Source organism: Neophocaena asiaeorientalis, unplaced genomic scaffold (genome assembly GCF_003031525.2).
Source record: "Neophocaena asiaeorientalis asiaeorientalis breed wild unplaced genomic scaffold, Neophocaena_asiaeorientalis_V1.1 scaffold177, whole genome shotgun sequence".
Lineage (NCBI taxonomy): Eukaryota > Metazoa > Chordata > Mammalia > Artiodactyla > Phocoenidae > Neophocaena > Neophocaena asiaeorientalis.
The window spans coordinates 5073706-5097131 of NW_020172779.1; the positions used below are offsets into that span (position 1 = coordinate 5073706).

A 23426-nucleotide genomic window follows, 5' to 3' on the forward strand; every position below is an offset into this window, starting at 1 on the left:
TCCTGGACCCTAGTGCTTTCAAAGTAATTTTCCCTGTAAACTTCCCCATCATGACGATCACCTGTTCACCATCCATATGCTCCCTCCCTCACCTTTCACCCCTCACTGCCCTCTGAAATGGAAGAGATGCCTCTGGTGTTCAGGGTTTGCTCAGTAATAGAAGTAAAATAGAACTCTCAACAGATGACTAAAATGGCAGGTGGCTCAGGTTCAAATTGCAAAGAATGATTTTTGCATCACTTGGGTTTTGATGTCTTTCCAAGTAACACCTCCACCCAGAAAGACTCCCAGCCAAAGCTGTATAAACGTTATCTCTTTGTTTAAGCAGGCTGCTTTAGGAATCATTAAGATGCAGACTTTCTGAGGAAGTCGCAAAATGTTCCTTACTTACATAACTAAGAAAGGTCTTTCAGGTCATGTGTTTTAATATATTTTGTCAATGTTTTCCCTCCCCTCTCCAGAAATTGGAAATAGGAGCTACCTTCGATTATCAAGTAGGCAGATTTTTCACCACTGTTAGTAAGATTTAAGCTGATATCTCATTGCACCATTGCATTGACTTTACAATAGCAACTTTGGCATTGATTTTGTACCGCATCTTACCATAAGGATAACTAATAGGAATAAATCCCAATTTATTCTTATGGTTTTATTCTTGGAGAACACTGCATGAGTTTAGCCTTTTATTCTTCAGAATGGGTGGTGTGTGTACAAATGCAATAAACCTTTTGTCCTCAAGTACTGACAAGAAACTGTGATTTAAAATCGTGATTTTTTTCTTATGCCTGTGTTGGCTACAAAAGAGAGAAGCTCCAGTTAAACCCATTGAGAAGCATCCATGAAAGCTAAGAAGCTGGGCTTGGAGCCAACGCATTTGTCTACACGTTCAACATTTGCTGACTTGGCAGTAATCGGGGCTTTAAGCCAAGAAGAGCAGAGTCTGATTATTCAGGACTTTATCATAATTTGCAATTATGATACCTCAAGTGGAGGTGTAGTGGTTAGGGCCAGGAATTCCTTAGAAACCACAATTCCAATGCATCAGGGTTTGTCAGGCCATTTTGTTTAACAAGGGACAAAACCATTTGATTGTTTAAAAGCTTAATGAACCAGAGGGCATCTCTTCAGTTGTCTTCCTGTAGCTCCACTTCGGGTGGTTATTTTGCTGCTAGATAATTTTATTTCTGAAAGGGGAACACGGAGGAGGAGAGGAAGTTGGTTTGGCTATTTGTCAGCCATTCTGAAAGAATGTTTATTCAGGGAGGAGTTTGAACCCTGTGAGAATTGGGGGATTATCTGGACATTTTCAGTTCTTTGATGTTGTGCCTACCCAACTAACGCTCCTCAGCTGACCTTCTAGCCTCTGCCAGAGAAAACTTCTAGTGGCCAGGACTCAGTCACTTCTTTATGAGTGTCTACATGTATGGGTGGTGAGGGCATAGGCCACCCTTAGCACTGCAATCATAATTATGGAATCTAATATACATTTGGGGAAATCGTTGTAGTCCTTATTGGTGGCTTATGTGAAAAAAAAAATTTTACTGAAATGTAGCCTGGCATTCCTTAAAAGAACACCCATCTATAATAAAATATGACAGTTTGTTTTACTTTGTAGTCAGAAATGTTCTTGATAAAGCATAGCAGTAGATACTAAATTATATTGCTTGGGGAATTCTGGGAGATAGGCCTTCATGGAGATTATAGTACAATAAGTAACAAAGAAAAAACACTTATTTAAAACTATTTGGTAGTCTATTCAGAGACGTGTTCAGAGGTTAAATTTGAGATACTCAGTGTGTCACTTAAAACTGCGTTTACTGGAATGTGGATATTTCAGTATTTCACCATAAGGCCTTGAGAATCGTATCTTATCTGTGTGACCTGCTCCGCCTCCCATAGGAGAAGGATTATTCAAGCGAAGTATGTGTTTTCACAGGGCAGATGTTTTCTTCTCTAAGAGCCCCTGCATCCAGCTTGATGATTCTCCTGGAAGAGGGTCAAGGTGATTGCAGGCCGGACCCCTTTTGCCCTTTAGACTTAGGAATGGGGGGTGTCAGCGAAAGGTAGCACCTTCTAAAAGGGAAGTCCAGCTCTCATTGCTGAACTTATTCTAGTGACTTAAAAGAATGGGTGCTTCTCTGGTTTTGAGCCTTCCAGTACCTTGTACAGACGTACATCAGGGCATCTACAACCCTTTCCATTTTTGTCCTTCTTGTGTAGCGAGGGAGGGTGAAGGTGAATACCATGGTTTATGGTATGGATTAAAGAACATATTTACTGGGGGCCCATCAAAACAAAGGGTCAGCAAGAGGGGATATGTGGTCCTCCATTCTCTCATTATTCCACAGAGTTGGGCATAAGCATGAAGCTGCCTGACATACAGTGTGTTTGTGTTGACCCCCGGCTACACAACCTTCCTATAATGCAAGCATGAGCATGGCCTTATCTCTGGGTTACAAATAATGTGAACTCAGGCGCCCAAGTGTCCGAGCTGGGAAATGCCAGATGCATCAGCACCTGGAGACCTCCGGGGCTTGTTCGAAGTCACAGCCCCTCCTGCTGGGGAAAGGCGGCCACCAGTCCTAGGGGAAGCTGGGTTCGGGTGCAGCCCCTCCTGCTGCGGAAAGACCAGGTTCCCAGTCCCAGCCAGCGCGCTGCCTGTGAAGTCAAGCTGGGCCTCTAAGGTCACAAATCTTGCTGTGTCCCCCCCCCAGCAGCTGGCGGGTCTGTGCACTCTCCGAGGCAAGGTACGGCACCTTACTGATTCTTAGGTCCAGAACTTCTGTGTCTAAAATCCAGGAAGAGGCATACCGTGTTTCAACGCTACAAGTGCATTTTGACTTACTCTGAAGTTTTGAAACGAGGACTTTAAACTTTACCTTATTTTATAAATGAGGGTATTTACTTCAAAGGTCAAACTAGGTTATGTCTTTTAACCTCTGGCCTTGTTTTTAATACCTTAACACCAGGCTTCCTTCTGCCAAGATAGATGGATAAATCATCCCTTGGCTGTAGGTTCTAAGTTTTATAGCTATGTAATTTGTTGCGATATTCACTGGATTGGTGTTATTCTGATTTTCTTTTAGCATTCTCAGTAAATAATAATTATAATAAACAGTATTTATTTATAATAAGCTTGGCACACTTACTGTATGCCAAGTAGCGTGATAAGTACTTTATGTGAATTATACCATTTAATCCTTGAGTGGGTATCATTAGTCCCATTTTAGAGATGGGCACACAAAGTCTTAGAGAAATTAAGAAACTTGTCCAGGGTCACAAGGCCAGCAAATAGAAGAGCTGGGCTTTGCAGCTTCACAGTGTCCTGCACAAGTCATGCTCTTAGCGTGTACACGTTGAGGATACAGCTGCGCTCAGCTCTAAGCCATTGGAGCCTGGAGGTCAGAAGCAAAGAACTCCCCAGCTACTATGGACATGGAGCCTGGACTTTTAAAATTTGTCTTGTCTCTGAATATTTATTCTGTGTTGGGCAAAAATTAAACTTACATATATAATAGTACTTGTGTCTACATACATGAAAAAGATGAATAGCACCACTAATATATTTTAAAACTTATTAAGAGTTATTTAAAAGCTACAAAAACTTGGGTTAGTTGTGTGACTAATTGGCTATTTACACTGCTATGTATGGCTGATTACCAGGAAGCATACTGATGCGCGTGTATACATGCAGTGTGTCAGATTAACTTGTGTGTTTCACTTGAAGATAATAGTAAATACTCTTCACCTACGGATTAACTAAATTAGAAGTTCTGGAATGTGAGTCCAGTGGGTCATATTTTAGGTTCTAGAAGGAAACTTATTTATTGCCGCTTCTCAGCAACATGAAAGGTGCATATCCTCAGACTTACGTTTTGCATGTGAGGAATAGATTAGTCAGTAGAATCTCATGCAAGAAACATTAAAAAATGTTCCAAATATTATTTTGGAGCTTTTCAAGGTATTGCTCAGCTTCTGTTTAGAGCTAGAATAAATTTTTAACTTAGTTAACTGTAGATCCGTACAATAGACTCTAATATAGAGCTTCTGACTCATTGTTCTCAAAGAGTGTACATTGAAATATAGCCAAATAAACACTGGGCGTTTAGTTCAACATCCTCTTGTTTCCTTTGTAAGAATGCGTAAGGCAATCATTTTATGATTATAATTGAATTTTTCACACCAAGCCTTTAGATTTGCAGGAAAATAGGTCCTGTAGTCTAGGTGCTGATTTTAGGATTAGAAGAATGCAGGGTCTTAGGGTTGGGGAATTTTGGATTCAAAACAGAATAAGTATAAAAATTTTCTAAGATATCAGGATATTTGGGCATAATGCTAGAATTTTCAAGTATCCTGAGAGAAAAAAGTAAAGACTTTACTTATTTAGCCATATAGAATTTTAAACCGTTTGTTTTCTAATTATTTTTTCCCCAGCATGCATGCCTGATACCTGTTGCACTGATACAGAAGGTGACATTAATAATGTATACTTAACTATAGACTAATGTTCTCTGTGCGGTGTTGCCAAAAGCCCATATTCCTTTTGGTGAGAACCATGTCAAGACTACACGTTGCTGTTTTAACCAGATGTGAAATGCTGACTTTATTTTCTCCCATCTTTGTTTTTCCTTCACCCCAAACCCTCTGTCAGCCACTGTAGATATCAAAATAGTGTTGTAGGTATAAGGCCACATTTATTCTTTAATTTTTCCTTTTCCTGTGATATAATGCTTTCTTCATTTTGTCCCACGTTGAGTAGCTGCTTGTGCGTGTGTATGTTTCCAGGCTTCTTCACATCACTAGACAAGAAATTACACTAGAAATTACAGTTATTACTTAGCTGGTTTGCACTTTAACCACTTACAACTCCTCTCACCCCTGTTAATTCTTACTCTTGGTCTCAGGACCTAATCTAGGAACTGAATAAAGAAGGAATTATCTGCTCTTTTCATTCATTTCCATATCTCCTGTTAGTGGGAATAGTTGTCTATCAGATGGGTAAGAAGGCATGCACACATTCATTTAGACACTCAACATAAGCTTGTAGAAGTTAACGCTTTAAATCTATGCAGAAATCTGTATATATTTAAATTGTTAGTCAAGAATCTCAGTTCAACAAAGTATCTTCTTTCAGAGACAAGTCTTTTGTCGTCAGCAATTGGAATGGCTTTTGCTTTGTAAAACCTTTAAAAAAAAATCGCAACTCTGTTATGAAACAACAGCAGTTTGTACTCCCTGAATCACTATATAGCTCAGAGAAATTTGCTATCCTATTTCAAGATCTTGCAGTCTCCATCTTCTAGAAGGTCTTAAGACCTTCCCTGGAGGTCCAGTGGTTAAGACTCCGTGCTTCCACTGCAGGGGGTGTGGGTTCGATCCCTGGTCAGGGAACGGAGATCCGGCATGCTGGGCGACACGGCCAAAAAAAAAGTCACCAGGAAATTTCTTGCCTATCTAATTAGAAATCCTTCTAGCAGCCCCCCGTGCTTCCTTAGTGAGAGTCTTAAGCATATTCTCAGAGGAACACAGTTCCTGCGGTTTCTAAGCTTGCTTCTTCAGCCTTCTCTCAAATTTGTAAGAGCCTCTATATGCTTTCAGTAAAATTCCTTTTTGCTTAAACTAGCCAGAATTAGTTTCGGTTTCTCATAACCATCACTGACACAGAAATTAGTACCAGGAATGAGACATATTACTACTACGTGACAAAAATCACAGATACTTATTACACTCATTTTTTTTTAACCTTTTCTATTTTCTTTCTTTTTGTGTGTGTGTGTGTGCTGAAAGCAAAGAGTCAGGGATATTTATATAAAATATTGTCTGTTACAAAGTGTAAACAAAGACTAATTCTGCTTGGGATAGAATAATCATCTTACGATCCCTCACACTTGTATGAGCTTTACTTACATAAAAGTGTTTGACTTGTAACCACATTTGTTACATAGAGGGCTGAATGTTGTTCTAGTTTTGTAACTCGTGGCATTTCCACTGTTCTAGGAATAGGGTAGAATATAAATAAATGCTTGTTGATTGATCCTTTATGGAAAGTGAAATTGCTTTTGGTTTTCACGTCATGAAATTTCATTCTTCTTTTTCCTCCTTAACAAATAGGGACACTGAGGTTTTAGGAATTGAACTTATCTATGCTTTAGAGTTGACGTTGGGCCTAAGAAGCAGAGTGTCCATGGCCAAGGACACTTAGGCAGTTCTATCGTGAGCCAGTTAACATTTTTTGGTCTTTTTATATTTTTAGTCTGTCACTTCAGTGTGCTGTTAAAATTGCTAAATATTTAGGTACAAACATAAAATCCCACTTTAGAGTCAGCTGGTTATGCAATTGCAGGTAAGATGACACACAAACACATTAATATTTTTAGCTTTCACAGATACTATTAGAAAGATACGATAATTACAGCCTTGTAGATCCACAGAACCTATTAGTTGATGGCTCGGATACCTTCAGAAAAAATGGGTGGAGGCCATACTGTGAGCCTTTGGTCTGTAAAAATCACAGAACACTTGCTGGGTGAGATGAATATATTCAAAAATTCCATTATAACAATTCTATAACAGTTTTTCTTTATCTTTGTTTTGTGATGAGTATTTGTGATACCAGTTACAAACACCAACTAACGTTTAAACAGCATCTTTTATTTTTGAAAGAGATTTTATATGTATCATTCTGTTGATCCTTAGCCTGTGAGCTAAGAGGAATCAGTGATTCTTTTTTTTATTTAATTGAAGTGTAGTTGATTTACAATGTTGTGTTAGTTTCAGGTGTGTAGGAACAGTGATTCAGATACACACACACAGACACAGACACAGACACAGACACACACATATGCATATCTATATTCCTTTTCAGATTCGTTTCCCTTACAGCTTGTTATAAACTATTGAGTATAGTTCCCTGTGCTATACAGCAGGCCCTTGTTGGTTCTCCTGAGTGATTATTCTGATTCCAATCTTAGAGGGGAAGTGCTTTCCTGAAGTTCTGTCATACTTGGGTACATGGAATAAAAATTTGCTAAGTGACAAAAATAAATGCAGCTCAGAGAGATTAAGTGACTTGGCCAAGGACACACAGTTACTAAGTGATGGGGGCAGAAGTCAGATTTAAGATTTTTGATTCCAAATCCCACATTCAGCTTTGTAGTGCTGATGCCCCAGCAAGGGCAACTGAAGTTGTGTTCCGTGGTAAGAGGTAAGATAAAGAAATATGTTTGAAATCTTAGAATGCATATCTCTTAAATTGAACAGGGATTACTTTACAGCTAATAGTAAGTTCTGTGGTTCTGATGCATGTGAATGGAATTTTAAAAAATCAATTGGAGAGGGAGTCTTGAGGGCCATGCTGCTTTGGAGTTCACACTGAATCATCACATTTCAGGGTTTTTAGACATGAAAGAAGCTTTACGTGGTGGAGACAAGGAAAGCGAAGTTTACAAAAATGCATGCTCCGTGAAGGTAGAGTCAATATATATCTTGTTTACTTGTTACTTACAGTTCCCGATGGATACTAGATGTTCAATTAATGTTTGTTGACTGGGCAAGGTCCAGAAAACTAACGTAGCTGCTCTAAGTCACACCTTAGTGAAGGTCTTCCCAAAGGATCGATCGTAACATGGTTGATTGACATACCATCTCCATGTCATCAGCATAATCAAGTGGTTGAACTTTAGGCTGTTGGGACCTTAGTGATGATCTATCGAATCCAGCCTTTTAAATGACTCTTGCTTGGCCATCTGACTTGGTACCAGAGTAAGTATGGAACTGACCATCTTGGTTCCTCTCTACCCCTACTTTCATCATGTCAGCTCTGAAGTATTTATGAGGAATCAGGATGATCTCCTTCTCTGGAGACCAAGTGGCCCAAGGCAGTTAGGTGGTTAGCCTATGTAGAGCTGAGGCAGAACATGAACATTGTGACACAGTCCTGAGTTCCTTTCCTCTCAGTCGCACAGGCATCTCCGCCAGACTGTTCCGTCTGAACTCAGCATCTCTCTGCGTTTCTGATTTGTTCTTCCCAGCTTTAGCAGTACTTAGTCTCTGCCTTTAATTCAGGATTGAAACTGGCCAGCCCTCACTGGTAAATTTTAAATGCATCACTTTCTCATAGCCCATCTCTAAATTTTCTACTTCACTGGGGAGTCAGGGGTTGTAGTCTAATACCGTGAGTATGAACACACTTCCTCACCTCCACACAATTAAAAGGAAAAAAAAAAGTTTTCTTGTGTTTGTTGTTTGTGTTTTTTTTTTTTTTTTTTTTTTTTTTTTTTTTTTTGGGCTGTGCAGCATGCGAGATCTCAGTTCCCCAATCTGGGATCGAACCCACGCCCCCTGCAGTGGAAGCACAGAGCCCTAACCACCAGACCGCTGGGGAAGTCCCAAAAAAGAAAAAAAAAAAGAATAAACTTCTCGTATGCATTGTGAGAGTCCCTTACGTGACAAGCACCGGGGCTAGCCTTTGAGAACAAAAGGTAAACCACAGGACCCCTGTCCTCAAGGAGCTCACAGACCAGAGATTCCAGCCAGTTAATGCCAGAGAGAAATGTGGACAATTACAATGCAGCATGATAATTTCTGTGGTAGAGGGATGTCCAAGGTACAACGGGAGCCGCGGATAGAATGGCTCGGCCTCTGAAGGCCTTCCCGAGCAGGTGACAGCTGAGCTGGGTTTTGCAGAAGTTTACTCAGGAAGGAGAACAGTAAGAGGAGGAGGTGCTTTTTAGACAGTGAAAATAGCAAGAAGAAAGACTTGAATATGTGAAATGTCATAGCATGTTCAGGAAAGTCCACATAGTCCTGCAGTCCATTGGTTTTCAAATGTCTTGCTTGCGCATCCATGTCTGTGCAAACATTTTGAGCATAGATTCCCCCGGTATAAGCATATTACCTGTTATACACAGGTACTACTGTACTGACGAATTATGTATATCATAAACACACCCACAAAATAGAAAGTTAAAAGATCCCTTTAGGGACTTCCCTGGAGGTCCAGTGGTTAGGACTCCATGCTTCCACTGCCGAGGGTGTGAATTAAGATCCAGCATGCCACCTGGTGCGGCCAAAACAAACAAAAAATCCCTTGAAAGGCGAGATAAAAGAAATACAGACATTCTGATATTTTCTAGCCACACCCCAAAGAATGGTCTTAGGTTCCTCCTTTGTAAGCCACTGTCTAGACCCTCAGCCCCATGAGGGAGGCCAGGTCTGTCAGATTCACTGCAGTTTCTCCCATGTCTAGCACTGTTTCTTGCATTACTAGGCATCCAGCAAGTATTTGTTGGATTGAGTTGATTTTTCAGTATTGCTGGAGGGTAAGCCTAAAGTGATGAGCTGATAGGACAAATGCTCCCCAGCTTTACTGAAGGAAGACCTTTGTGGATTTTCCCAAGACCCGAAGCAGAACACCAGAGCTTTGAGTTCAAGCTCTGACTCCCACTGTTTATCTTAGGGAGGGCAAGACCCTCACAGAATTTCTCTGTGTCTCCTGAGGGCATTTGCGCTGTTCAGCAGGGGGCAATAATGTTCCCGCATATCACGTGGCGCTTGTGGTGAGTGACTAATAAAAGTGATATTGTGAAGCACTTGGCACTGATGAAAGACCTATCAAAATGGTAAATAGCCCTTGTATAAGCAGGCAGAGAAAATGAGGGCCATTCTTCCTCCCACCATGGCTCTTATGGATAATGATAGCAACATCAAAAGCATACTTTTCTGTTTGACTTGTGAGAATAAGGGTCTATGATGTTCTAGCCACAGAACTGTCTTTTTCACATGGCAACAAACAAAACAGAAGGTCTATCACAGGCCTTGCAATTGTTAGATGAATATAAACAAGACTTAAGGCAGTGTATGTGAACCTTTTAGAAAGCGCAATTAACATTTTATTATAGATTAGTTAAGATTACAGGGTGGGGGAGGGATAAATTAGGAGTTTGGGATTAGCAGATACAAACTACTGTATATAAAATAGATGAACAACAAGGTCCTGCTGTATAGCACAGGCAACTATATTTAATATCTGTAATGAACCATAATGGAAAAGAATATGAAAAAGAATAGGTATATATATGTATAACTTCAATACTTCATTGTACACCAGAAACTAACACAACATTGTAAATCAACTATACTTCAATTAAAAGAAAAAAGATTATATACTTGTAGGTATATATAGAATATAGATTTCATCTGCATGTTTCAGAGAAACCTAGATATACCCTTTCTTATCTTTTCCTCCCAGAGAAATTTCTTATACACATGCCTGCTGATAATGTTTTATCTTTAGTTAATCAGCCTACAAATATTTATCAAGAGCCTGTGGGGCAGCTTTTGTTTGTACTGGAAAAGATATCCAGAAATAAACAGCATGGTTCCTGCCCCCAAGAAGATGACTTTTTAGGTAGAGAAATAGAATAGGAATCCATGAATAAATGGAGGGTAATTGAACAAAATATTGTGAAGAACCCTGGAGAATTAAAGCAACAGTTTTAAAAAGGAGAACTCCCTGTGACCTAGAAAAGCAGGAGATGGCTTCATGGGACTTGAGGAAAGATGAGTAGGTTTCATAGAAGTGGAAGGGAAGAAGACGGAATTCCTGGCACTGGAAATGCCATGGCAAAGACACAGAAATGGGAGCTCTTCATCCAAGGTGCCTAAGAATATTGCCTGGGTGGCTGGAATATGTGGGGAATCATTCCTAGCAATCAGATGTTGGGGAAGAGGAACTAGTTTGGCAGGGAATGATGATGAGAGAGAATGTGTGTGTTTATGGGTAGAGGTGTGGAGGGAGGGAGGAAAGAAAAGTGGGAGCATTGAAATGATTGCAGATTTGTGTCCACCATGTTTTGTGTATGTTGAGTTTGGTGGGGGTCTGGATTTGATTTTTTTCACTACATGTTTTTAACCCAGGATGTTCACCTTTCTTTTCATTCTAATGGTCACCTCCTGACCTTCAGCTCATGTATTCAAGAAATGCAGAATAAACATAATATTAAGTAAAAGTTCAACGGATCTACTACAAGATAGGACTCAAACATAGTGATATATTACAAAAACAAGCAGAATTTATTCTTAGCTCTGATAGCCACACTGCAAGCACATGTAAAGAAGTAATTGTACATCCAATGTGATGCCTGGACTTTAGTCATTAGTGCAGATTCATTGTGGGAAGTTTCACTGGTTGAGTTTGGTTTGGGTAGGAGCTTCTCCTTTCTCTGTGTTAAATGTTCAGAGATTTAGAGAACTAGATAGTTGTGGTCATTGCAGCAAATAAAAAAATAAAGAAAAACAGGAGAAAGACTAGAGGAAGAAAGATTCATTTTTGTGGAAAAGAGTTTATTGAATCAAATAGCAATCCAATCAAATCGCATATTTGTCCCTTCGTTATGTATTCAGTGGGAAAGTTACAAGTCTGATAAATGGAGACTGAGTTGCAGGACATTGTAAGGTTTCTCAAGGAAAAAACCAGATAGTTTAACTTATCAGACACTCACAGGACAGATGTAACTATGATGTAAATCAGAGTCCCTGCGGAACAGACCCTACACTTAAACAGATGTCAGGGCCTCCTTTAAAAACCACCAATTCACAGAACATGAGTATCATTTGCTTCTCGGTACCTAGAGTGAGAGTTTATGTTGGCTTTGCTTCCTAGCACACAATAAGACAAGTACTGGGATGGAAAGATATTGGAAACAAATGCAGTAGCATGGTGACTTTAAATTAGGAAAGGCCTTTCCAAGCCCCTCTAGAATCTTAGTGATTTCCGAACAGTCCACTTTTGGTAGCTTTGCTACCATGCCTCGGGTAGTCTAATTAATAGTGTGACTTTTTAGTTGTGGAAATGCCACTGCAGGTCAAATGACAGCTGTCAGGAGAACGTGGCTGAGAGCCGACTAGAGCTTTAGGTATCTAGCTATCTTTAGAAGGTACTGTCTTTGGTTTAATGAGTGCTGTAGTTCATAAGTAGCCACAGGTGTTTGGAACCGTGTTCATATTTGAGCTTACCCTAGGGTTTGGTAAGTTTTCAGATTCCTTATATAATCATCAGTGGGGTTTAAATAGCTGCCTATCCACCATAGCAAACTAGAGAGTTGTAGAGAAGATGGAGTCTTTGGGGTGCTTATAAAGTAATGGAGGACCCTTGAAAAGCATAAATACGCAATTAACACTGCAGATACATCCACTAACGTAGCCAGCTGCAGCCATGCAGAAATATTCTTATTAATGAATGAGATTGGATATGTCCTTACAAGTGTGGAGTCTTGGTAGATGAGATATCTTAAGTTCAATATGTGGCTTCTCCACTTGTAAACTATTAGTGGCCAATTCCGACCTCCAGAGTAGACCTTCTGCTCATCTGTAGATAGGGGTTAATCACCTCTCCCCTAACTACCTCACATGGCTGTTTGCAAAGTCAAATGAGGTGAAGAGTATGGAAGTCATTTATAAGCCATAATGTGCTCATAAGCACATGGCTTTATTAGTATGTAGAACCCCATGGCGACTCAGACTCAGAGAAAACTGCATATGCTAGAATTACCACCCAGGGCTTTTCTCTCACAGGCAGCGTAGTTCCTTCTTGGCTGTTGTTGATGGTTTTTGCTTCTGCTTTGGCCGCTCTTCTCTCTGATCCTCAAACAGTTTGAGTAACCTGGAATCCAGATAAGTGTGGGTCTAGGTACATAAAGGTTATATGTACTAAAGCCTCATTAAATACAAAGAAACAGACACCAGGTGTATTCAGCGACCACAGCGGTACACAAGTAGCCTGAAAATTTAACTGTAAGTGTATCGAGTACCTGCAAGGGTCACTATGTTAAGAAAGGGAAAATGTAAACCTATTGAATAAGCCAATACCTAGATATCCAGGAACTTTTCTCACTAGCTGTGTCTGACTGTTGAGTCTGTGAAGATTTTCCTGAAGGTGATATCAGGAATAGCATTTTGTTATGTAGCCCTGATAAACCTCTTTTGCTTTCTTCATAGTCATAAGTGAAATACAGATTTTCGGGCTTTTTGAGTTTCTCCCAGGGTTTCCTTTTACTTGCATTCTGTTAGTCATGAAAAAAAAAATCATAGTAACAAGTGTATTAGGGGTCCCCACGGAGTGCAAAAGGTGACCTAAAGGTTTGGATGGAAGTGTATTGAGTATTTATAAGGGACAGTTAACCTCCCAAGATGCTTATTTTTGAGTGGTTGGATGTTTCTCAACAGCCCTGCATGACCTTTTTTTTGTCATGAAAGTCCATGACCTTTTTTTGTCCCCTAATATTTGTGTGTGTGTGTTTGCATCACAGCACCTGTGACTCTCAGTATTCCCTTTTTTTATGTCTGTGCTTTGTCACCTTTTCCCCACAGCAGAGCTGCCTCTGGCCCTTGGCGTCACAGAACTTGAGTGAACGCAGGACCTTCAGATTTGCCTCCTTGTCCTTGGGGCTGCCAGGCACTGTGGCCGTCTCCCCACTTTCCTCCTCTCTGGAGGTCTAGCTCCTCTGCCGGGCTGCCTGTGGACTCCTGGAGGGCCCCAGCCACTGGCCTGAGCTGTACCTGCCCAGACCCACCTGGATCCTGACAGTAGACAGACCCTGAGCTAAAGCCAGACCCCTGCTGTATACTCATTCTGTGGAGAATGGCGTGGGCTCTTCCTGAAGGAAGAATTACTTAACATTTCTTTTCCCGGGGGAACCAAACACCCACAGATGGTCCAAGTACTCCTTCATATTAATGTAAAGGCAATGGAGAAACACTTTGAAGTACTGCCCAGTAAGAGCAACCAGAGTAGGTCTACAGCCACCAAAGGGCCCAAGACTAGAGACTCAGTTTTATATTCTGTTCTGTGGTCAGATTTCTCTCTGTCCAGCTGAAAACAAAGATGAAAGCCCAGACTCTTATACTGAGTATCATTTACCATTAGCCTTGTCCTAGACGCTTAGGGAAATACGAAAGAAGGAGATAGTTCTTTCCTCATACAATTTGTACTATAGTTGGAGAGAATTAATGCAAATAGGAGTAAAGTAATACAAAATAATATATGGGTAAACATAGGCATTTGTAGAAAATATATCATAGGGGGTCAGGAAACCACATCATATCTGGTTGGTTGTGAGAAGACATTATGGAAGAAGGTTGAGTTAAGCTAGACTTTAACAGATGGATAGGAAAAGAGGGGGAGCATATACTGAAAAGGGAAGAGCGTAAGTCTAGGGACAGAGGCAGAAAAGAAGGTGATGCATTTGCTAAAGTAGAGGAAATAGAGGAAAAGGAAAACAATGTTGGATAGTCAGTTTTAACTGAATTTGGAGTATTATGGAGACTTTGGTGTGTGTGTGTGTGTGTGTGTGTGTGTGTCCTATACACAGAGGACACAGCATTTTCATTTTGAAGAAACAAAACCTGTTTCAGTTATAGAAACTAGTCCACTCTGAGCAGTTGTTTAAGCTATGCCTGGTATGCAGTTGGAGCTCAATAAATGCATATTGGTTGAGAAATCTTTATAAGCCCCTTAGCTGAAAGCAGCCTCCACTATAGCCACGGATGTCCCCGATAACACTTTTGAGGACTCGGAATATTTTTAACCCCGAAGAAACCTTTTCTATTCCCTGTGATAGATCCGCACACCCAAAGCCTGTAGCACTTGGGCAGCTTCAGCTTCTGTCCTGTGAGCTGAAAATAGATGATGGTAACCCTAGACGGTGTTTGGACAGCATGCTTAGCACAGGATTTGCTCTGATATGTTCATCCTTGCTTGGAAGCCTGAAGGAAATGAAATTTGCTGTTTCGTGCTCCCTGGCCTGTGGTTTGTGGCTGATCTTTTCAGTACAAAATGTGCCCCAAATGGCCTGTTCTATTTTGATCTCGTAAGTGAGGATTTACCCTGGAGGCTCTTCAGAATGTCCATAAAAAACAGAGAAGTTAGAGCTGAAAGAGAGTTTAGATAAACGTGGTTGGCTTCCTCATATTCCGGATTAGGAAATTGAGGTCCTAAGTCGTAAGGGCCCTCCTCCAGGTCACGTTTCCTAGACAGAGACTGTGCGCTACGGTTCAGGTGGCCTGACTTCTCCCAGAGACAGCACAGCACCTGGCTTCTGTGGGTCCACCTGCGCTGGGACGAGGCTGAAGTCCGCTTTCTGAACCCAGCTTCTGCGTTGGGCATCCTTCCCCACCAGCGGGACCAGCTGTTTCCTCTTCTTCCCTCGAAATCGTGCACCTTCCTGTTTTAAAGCTCCCTTCCAATCAAAATGGGAACAGAGTCAATACTGTCATTTATACTTGCTGCTTAGCTGATTACATTTCATGTGAGTGAGCTTGTTCACTTGTTCCTCGGCCAAAGACCTGTCTTGAAAAAAAAAAAAAAGACTTTTGGGCTTCCCTGGTGGCGCCGTGGTTGAGAGTCCGCCTGCTGATGCAGGGAACACGGGTTCATGCCCTGGTCCGGAAAGATTCCCACATGGCCGCTGGGCCTGCGCGTCCAGAGCCTGTGCTCTGCAACGGGAGAGGCCACAGCAGTGAGAGGCCCGTGTACCGCAAAAAAAAAAAAAAAACTACTACTTGAAATGTCTATTACGATCCTTTCACATAAAAGTATACATATATAACCATACATATGGACATAATAGATTTTTGCAAGAATACATAATCAGCTATTCGTACTGGGTTCCTTTGAAAAGTGGGGGTCAAGGAAAATTTCAAACCTATCGCAAAGTAATAAACACAATAGTGCAGCAAACTCCCATGCACCCATCTCCTAGCTTCAGCAAGTATCAGTTCATCACCAGTTACCCAGCTTTCGATTATACTTATTTGAAGTTTTTTAATCTACCAGGAGCATACATTAGTTCGATAATTTGAAATTTTAATTATAAAATCCAAACATGAAAAGGAAATTCAGTGTGTTAGGTGTCATTTGTTCCTGTCTTTTTTCTCATCCTTTTAGATTCGGGGCCTTTCAAGGGTAGGTGATTTAGAGTGATTTTTCTGTTAAGTTCTCCGATCCCCAGGGACAGATATTGGCTGTTGCAGAACATCTGGAAGGGACAATAGCTTTGGTTTAAAGCTATGTCAGTGCTGTTGCCCAAATCACAAGGCTCACACTGTCAGCCCCACTGTTCAGCATGCTGTGTTTTGTAATTAAACTGTTTACTTCAGCTGAGATTTATGACGCTGTTTTTAAATGAGAATGTGTGGTTTCTGTCCCCCTTTTGTTCCCTGAGTCCTGCAACCTGCTGCAGTTTTCTACCAGCTCTGTTTTCGAAAAGCAATTTCTGAGTTTCTTTTCCTATGGACAGTAATTTCTTAAGGATTATTAACACCCTGCACTCAGTAGTGTTTGTTCTCCTAGGGCTGGAAGAGGAAATTGTCGGATGCAATTTCAGCAGCTGGTTCGCTGGCCACGAATAGAATATTACAGAATCACCTTGACTCTAAAGCCTGTGAACCAGCTGTCTGAAATGAATGATGGGAAGGTGGTTTTTGTACTTAAATTCCTTAGCCAGTGGTGTCAAAAATGTAGCTAAAACAGAGATGATTATTTTTCCCAGGGGTTCAATGTGGATCGATTTGCACTATGTTATTCAGAAGAGTCTTCTGCCGTATGCACCTCAAGGCTGAGGACGTGGTATATGCACTAACTGATTTTTCACACCAGTGAGGATCTATCCCCTACTATGTGCTAGGCACTAGAATTGCAAAATCAGATAAGCACCTCTCCCTTAGCATCCTTCGCGTCGTCTAGTTGTAATACAGTGGGATGAATTCTTTACTAGTGTCTGTAAAATAGCCACTAGTATTTTAGAGAGCAGAGGAGTGAAGGTTGTTTTCTGCCTTTGGAAGGCTGAGAAAATGTTCACGAGCAGGTACCTTTTAAGCTGAAGAGCAAGTAGAATTTGTTTTTAATTATTGCAGGCAGGAGGAGGGAGCATTCTAAGCAGAGGGGTCTCTGTCTTGAGCAGGGGCATGGAGGGTGATGGAGAAGAATCCAGGACATCCAGACTATAAGACAGGCACACTTGTGATTGGAGGTGAGAGAGGGCGAGGAAGCTTGGGAGGTGGCCGGGGGTCAAGGTGAAGGCCTCCCTAGAGCCTGGGTAGGTGAAGTTATTTTGGATCCAGGTAGTCAAGGCTTTTACAGCCACATGAAAGGATTGGTCCTGTTCTGATTATTATTAGAGTGTATGTAGCTTGGAAGAAGAACTGGAAAAGTCTAATGAACCAAGGCGCTCCAGGGTCAGGTGTCTCTTGCTGTCTCTCATTTGTGGCTTCAGGGCTCTTTCTCCTGCCCTCTGGCTTCCTGGAGCTGGCCTGCCTCACCCCCGCTCCTTCCTGGTTGCCCAGTTTCCTCAGTATCTTGTAATACTGAGGTTTTTTAACCTGTGTTCTAAAAACTCCATGTGGATGGTCTGGGGGATGTGGAGGGTATACATGGGAGAACCAAATGGGAAAACCAGGAAACATCCTGGACCTGGGAGCCCTACCCACTTTTAGCCAGGGCACTCCACATTGCTCTGTTTTCTACATTGACTCCTAGGTAAGTTCCACTTGAAGAAAGTGTCCCAGCACAAATAGGGTTTGAAAACTTCATCTCTAGTTTAAATCTTGGATGGAGCCATTCTGCTTGGCTTAGCTAATTACTGTCACTTGAATTGGGTAGAATCTTGTGGCCTTGGTGCCTTCATTGAACTGCTGGTGGACGTGTGCAGGGGCCTCTGTAAGTCAAGGGCTCTTCCAGGCACCGCCCTGTGCAAAGAAAACAGGCATGGGGTGTTTGAACCCTGCCTGGTGTGGGGAAGGCTGTTTTGAATCTAAGGGGCTTGTTGAGCATGGCAGACAAGGTGACTGACTGACGTGTCCAGGCAGCACACCATGTTTAAAAGTATGGCTTTCAGCCCCAGTTCAGTATCTTTCAGAGTCTTTCTAGAGAATGCTATTCCATGAGAGGCTCAACTATGCAAAATTTCTGTTTTTCCACAAGACTTATAAATATTGCCTATCCTTGGTGATCTCCATGCATATTAGTGTATTAAGTGTTGTGGAAGTTTGTAAGCAGTAACTTGAGTTCAAATAAACGGAAATGCTTTTTTTAAAAAAAAACACATATACGTAGGAATTCCCTGGTGATCCAGTGGTTAGGACGCCACGCTTCCACTGCTGAGTCCCTGGTCGGGAAACTAAGACCCCACAAGCCACACAGCGCAGCCAAAACAGACCAACAGACCACATTTACATCCACACAACAGGGATTAAAACTTTGGAAATTGATTGCCCTAGAAGTGAAAGCATATAACTAGTTATTTTACAAAAGATGAATTCCATGATATTAGATGTTTACTAAGTTGTGGGGTGGGAACTCCCACTATTTTAGTGAGAAGCCTCCCTACCTTTTAGAAAGAGGTGTCATTTCTCTTAGTGCCCCTGTATATTTATTTGTTCAACAAATATTTATTAAGTACCCACAGTGCTAGGCAAAACACTTGGTTATTTAGAGTATGAAAATTCTTACCTCTTTATGGGGATAGCTTTTCTGGAATATATAATTTTTAATGCTCATTTTTAGAATTCTGTGTCTCTGACTATCAAAGAAAAACAGATGGTAGCACAGTTATTGAACATTTTTAACCCCTGGTAACATGTCTAAAAAGATCAAGTTCTATGCTATCTCCCAGATTCAAAGTTCTTTCCCCTCCATCATATTTCTGCTCAGTTTTCTAAACATGGAAATATACCAGGTCCTTGTGGGGCTGCAGGGGTAGTGACCGGTGCTGCTCCTTACCGTGCAGGGTGGGAATCAGAGGGAATCAAGTATGCTTAAGAATTAGCACCAAGCTCAAGGTTGACAAGATAGTAACTGAAAGGTTCTATTCTGTAGTAATTAAAGTTAAACATTACCTAATACATTTTTTTTTAAGTTGGAAAATTTACAGGAGCTGAAACTTGTCTCTCGGCTCATAACATATTCCTCCTCCACCAAATTATATGGTAGCTTATTCCACATTTCAATTTCTAAATAAATTGGTCTTCATTATTCTTAGATTCCTGACAGACATCTCGGCTAAAAATTAATGTTTTGCATTCTGCCACTTTGAGCATGTTAAACAAATTACTCAGTGTCTTTGTCACTGAATTAATTAGAGGGATTCATGTGATGACTTTAGCACACCGATGTGAATGTGTTTTTTTTTTTATTAGGGCTCATTTATTTTTTATTAATAATTACAACTCTACTTTGGTATCATCTGTGGCTGTAATATTACCAGCCTCGGGGAATTTTCATGGGGGTTAATGCCAATAAAGCAGTCAAGGGCTTCCCTGGTGGCGCAGTGGTTGAGAGTCCGCCTGCCGATGCAGGGGACACGGGTTCGTGCCCCGGTCCGGGAAGATCCCACATTGTGCGGAGCGGCTGGGCCCGTGAGCCATGGCCGCTGAGCCTGCACGTCTGGAGCCTGTGCTCCGCGGCGGGAGAGGCCACAGCAGTGAGAGGCCCGCGTACCGCCAATAAATAAATAAATAAATAAAGCAGTCAAAACTGTTGCTGGCACATAGCAAGGGCTCAAATGCTATCTTTATTCTTGTTAATGAGCTTTGTGACAGTGTGACGAGGTAAGCAGGGGAGCTGCCGTTATCCTCATTTTACCGATGGAGATGCTGATGCTCAGAAGTTTGGTCATCTGGAATTACTGGCAGTGTCAAGATGAGAGCCAAGCCCTGTGTTCCTGACTGTTCTCATAAGTGACCTTTTAGGGTTTAGTATTTCAACGTGTGAATTTGTGCAAACATTCAGGCTACAGCAGTTAAGTCAGCTCATGTGAAAATGCTTAGTACAATACCGAGCATACAGCAACAACTCCATTAAAATGGTTCTTTTCTTCCTATGCAGTTTATACCTGTAAGGACTCTCATCTCTCTTCTTCTCTCCCTTCCCCCAGCTGGGCCCTTCATCCCCAGACCACTCAGGAGCCTCTTTGGCAATTGGTGGTTGTCTTAGCTCAGGCTCCCATAACCAAGTATCACTGACTGAGTGGCTTAAACAACAGAAATTTACTTTGTCACAGTTCTGGAGGCTACAAATCTGAGATCAAGGTGTTGGCAGGATTGGTTTTTCTGAGGCCTCTCTCCTTGCTTTGTAGACGGCGCTTTCCTCCTGTCTTCACATGAGCTTCCCTCTGCATGTCTGTGTCCTAATCTCCAGTTCTTTTTTTTTAAGATGTTCATTGCTTTTATCTTTTTTAAAAGAATTTATTTATTTTATTTTATTTTTGGCTGCGTTGGGTCTTCATTGCTGCACACAGGCTTTCTCTAGTTGTGGCGAGCGGGCTTCTCATTGTGGTGGCTTCTCTTGTTGCGGAGCACGGGCTCTAGGTGCACAGGCTTCAGTAGTTGTGGTGTGCGGGCTCAGTAGCTGTGGTGCATGGGCTTAGTTGCTCCGCGGCATGTGGGATCTTCCCGGACCAGGGCTCGAACCTGTGTCCCCTCTATTGACAGGCGGATTCTCAACCACTGCGCCACCAGGGAAGCCCAATCTCCGCTTCTTATAAGGACACTACTCCTATTGGATGAGGGCCTACCCTAATGACCTCATTTTAATGTAATTACCTTTTAAAAGACCCTATCTCCAATACAGTCACATTCTGAAGTACCAGGGAGTAGGGCCTCAACATATGAATTTCAGAGGAACCCACTTCAGCCTATAACAGTGGTCTAGAAAGGAAGAGCATCTAGGCCTCAGAGTTCCAGCCCAGTATGCTCCCAACTCATAATCACAACCCTTGGGCTATCAAAACCCATTAAATTCCATTCAGTGCACTCTGTTCAAAAAATGGGCAGGGGCCTTCCCTGGTGGCGCAGTGGTTGAGAGTCCGCCTCCCTATGCAGGGGATGCGGGTTCGTGCCCCGATCCGGGAAGATCACATATGCCGCGGAGCGGCTGGGCCCGTGAGCCATGGCCGCTGAGCCTGCGTGTCCGGAGCCTGTGCTCCGCAACGGGAGAGACCACAACAGTGAGAGGCCTGTGTACTACAAACAAAACAAAACAAAACAAAACAAACAGGCAGGGATAGGACCTAGTTCCTTCCTTAGGAAATGGAAGAAAGGTGGATGGGACCTGTTATGTGTCAGGTACTGTACTGTGTTGCTGGTACTTAACAGACATTATGCCCCAAATCTCAACATCGCCAAGGACAGGGTAGGCATAGTTGCCTCCATTTTACAGAGGAAAAAAGAGGCATTAAGTCACTTGCCCAGGTCGCATGGTTACTGTGTGTTTTACTCAGTCAATCCCATTTCTCAACAACATTGAGATGACGAGGTAAGAGGCATAGGAGTCACGTGGGTTGAATAGGAAGAAAACTTACCTCCTGTTTCACCCAACTCAATCCTTCCCTTGAGAATTAAAAAGTAAACATAGGGCTGATAAAAGAAAGGAAGACAAATGGAAGAAACTTTTTTTTTTTAAGGCAGGTTTAAGACTCTTTTGGAAAAAAGTCACTGGGCTCTGAAGAGAGCCAGGGAAGACTCTGTGTCACTTACTTTTCTCCAGGATAATCCGGCAGCCTGTAAATAAGTTGTATTTGTCCAACAGCTTTTATCCATCTCTCCTGGATTCTTCAGTTATCCCTACTTAGCGAGAGGCAACATGATGTGGCAGTTGGAAAGCCAGGCTCTAAAGTGAGACCATCAGGGTTCAAATCTCACTTTCACTATTTGTTAGCTGTGGGACAAGTCACCTAATCTCTCTGAGGCCTCAGTTCTCTTTGCTGTTAAAAAAAAAAAAAAAAAAGGAGATAGTAATAATGACTTCTGGTGAGGTTGTTTTGAGCATTAGGTGATTTAATCTATGTAAAGAGCCCCACAAAAGGATTAGCTGTTGCCCCTAGGAAAACAAGGCCAGCAAGGGCAAGGATCTTGCCCATTTTCCGATGTATGTCTCTAGTGCTTGCAAGTGCCTGATGGGCAGATGGTAGACACTCATTCATATTTGTTATGTGACTGAATGAATTCAAATATGGTGGATCCTGAGCAATCTGTGATGAAGAGGAAGTACCTCGTTTCAGCAAGTTTCCAGAGTCTTGTTTGTTAGTTGGTTGAAACCATAAGCCCACTGGTGGAGAGAGAGAGAGAAGGGAGTGAGCCAGAGTAGGGGTGAGAAAGCTTTTCTCAGTCTCCTGAGTGACAGGAGAGGTCTAGGTTGTCCGTGGTTGGGTTTCCCTCCCCTTTACCTGTATCATCTCTAGGTCTGTGGGTGGAATCACTTCCTGGGGCCTCTGGGCTCTGACAGTATGGAAATCACCCACTGACATAAAGGTGTTTGGATGGCACTCTGATGCATCTCAGGCTTCCATTTTGTACTGTTCTCTGGGATTGGCTTAATGATCATGTGTTATCAGAATTCCTCAACTGATTGCCAAATTTTCTTTCCAGGCTCAGGCTGCATGAAGAAAAGGTTATTAAAGATAGGCGACATCATCTCAAAACCTACCCAAACTGTTTTGTTGCGAAAGAACTGATTGACTGGTTGATTGAACACAAAGAGGCTTCTGACAGAGAGACGGCAATTAAACTCATGCAGAAATTAGCAGACCGGGGCATTATTCATCACGGTGAGTGAGGTGGCGACAGTCAAGGTAACTCGAGACGAAACAAAGGACTATATCTTCTGTTTCAGATATGAACCCACCCATTTAAGAAATAGACATTTTACTTTGTCTCTTGTATACCTCTCCCCAATTACATTCCCTTCCTTCTTCCAAGACGCATTTGGCTTTATTTCCTTGGACTTCTTTATATTTTTTCCTTTCTGTAGATACGTCTCTTAGCAACGTAACATATCGTTTTAAATGTTTTAAGTCATCGTAGAGAGGCATGTTTATTCTTTTGCAACTTGATCAGTTCGCTGTTTGTGGGATTCATTCATGTTGATAGTGTATCTTGTTTGCTCATTTTCGCTGCAGTGTATGCCATCACACCTTTATGCATTCTACTCACAGACATTTAAGTTGTTTCCAAGTTCTTGCTGTTACTCTCAGTGGTTCAGTGAACATTCATGAACGTGTCTCCTTGAAATCTCTAATCCTGGCCAAGACCTTCGCATGCTGTTATTCTCTTGGGCTGGAATGCCCTCCGTCTGCATTTCTGCTTGTTTTCTACTCATTCTTCAGGTCTCCACTTACATTCAGACTCTTCAGAGACGTGTACATTCCCCAAAGCTGGGGTACTGGGTGCTCCTTTGGGCTCCCACTGAATATCTCCTCAGCTCTTTCGTAGCCTGATCACGCCATATTTTAATGACATGTCGACATTTCTTTTAATCTCGCTAGATTTCATATTCTTTGAGGCTGATGCCTACCCCAATATCATGCTCAAGAAGAGTTTGTAGAAAGAATGATGAATTGAATTTCGTGACTCTTTTAACAGACGATGATGATGAT

General features: G+C 41.8%; 1 protein-coding gene across 2 annotated transcripts in view; it reads left to right on the plus strand.

The window, feature by feature from the left end:
- Positions 1 to 23426, plus strand: part of DEPTOR (DEP domain containing MTOR interacting protein) — a 141249-nt gene that overhangs the window by 13546 nt on the left and 104277 nt on the right. For both annotated transcript variants that reach the window (XM_024741241.1, XM_024741242.1), the window contains exon 2: positions 22420 to 22598. In XM_024741241.1, the coding sequence (XP_024597009.1) occupies positions 22420 to 22598 (179 nt within the window). The remainder of the gene's footprint in view (positions 1 to 22419; positions 22599 to 23426) is intronic.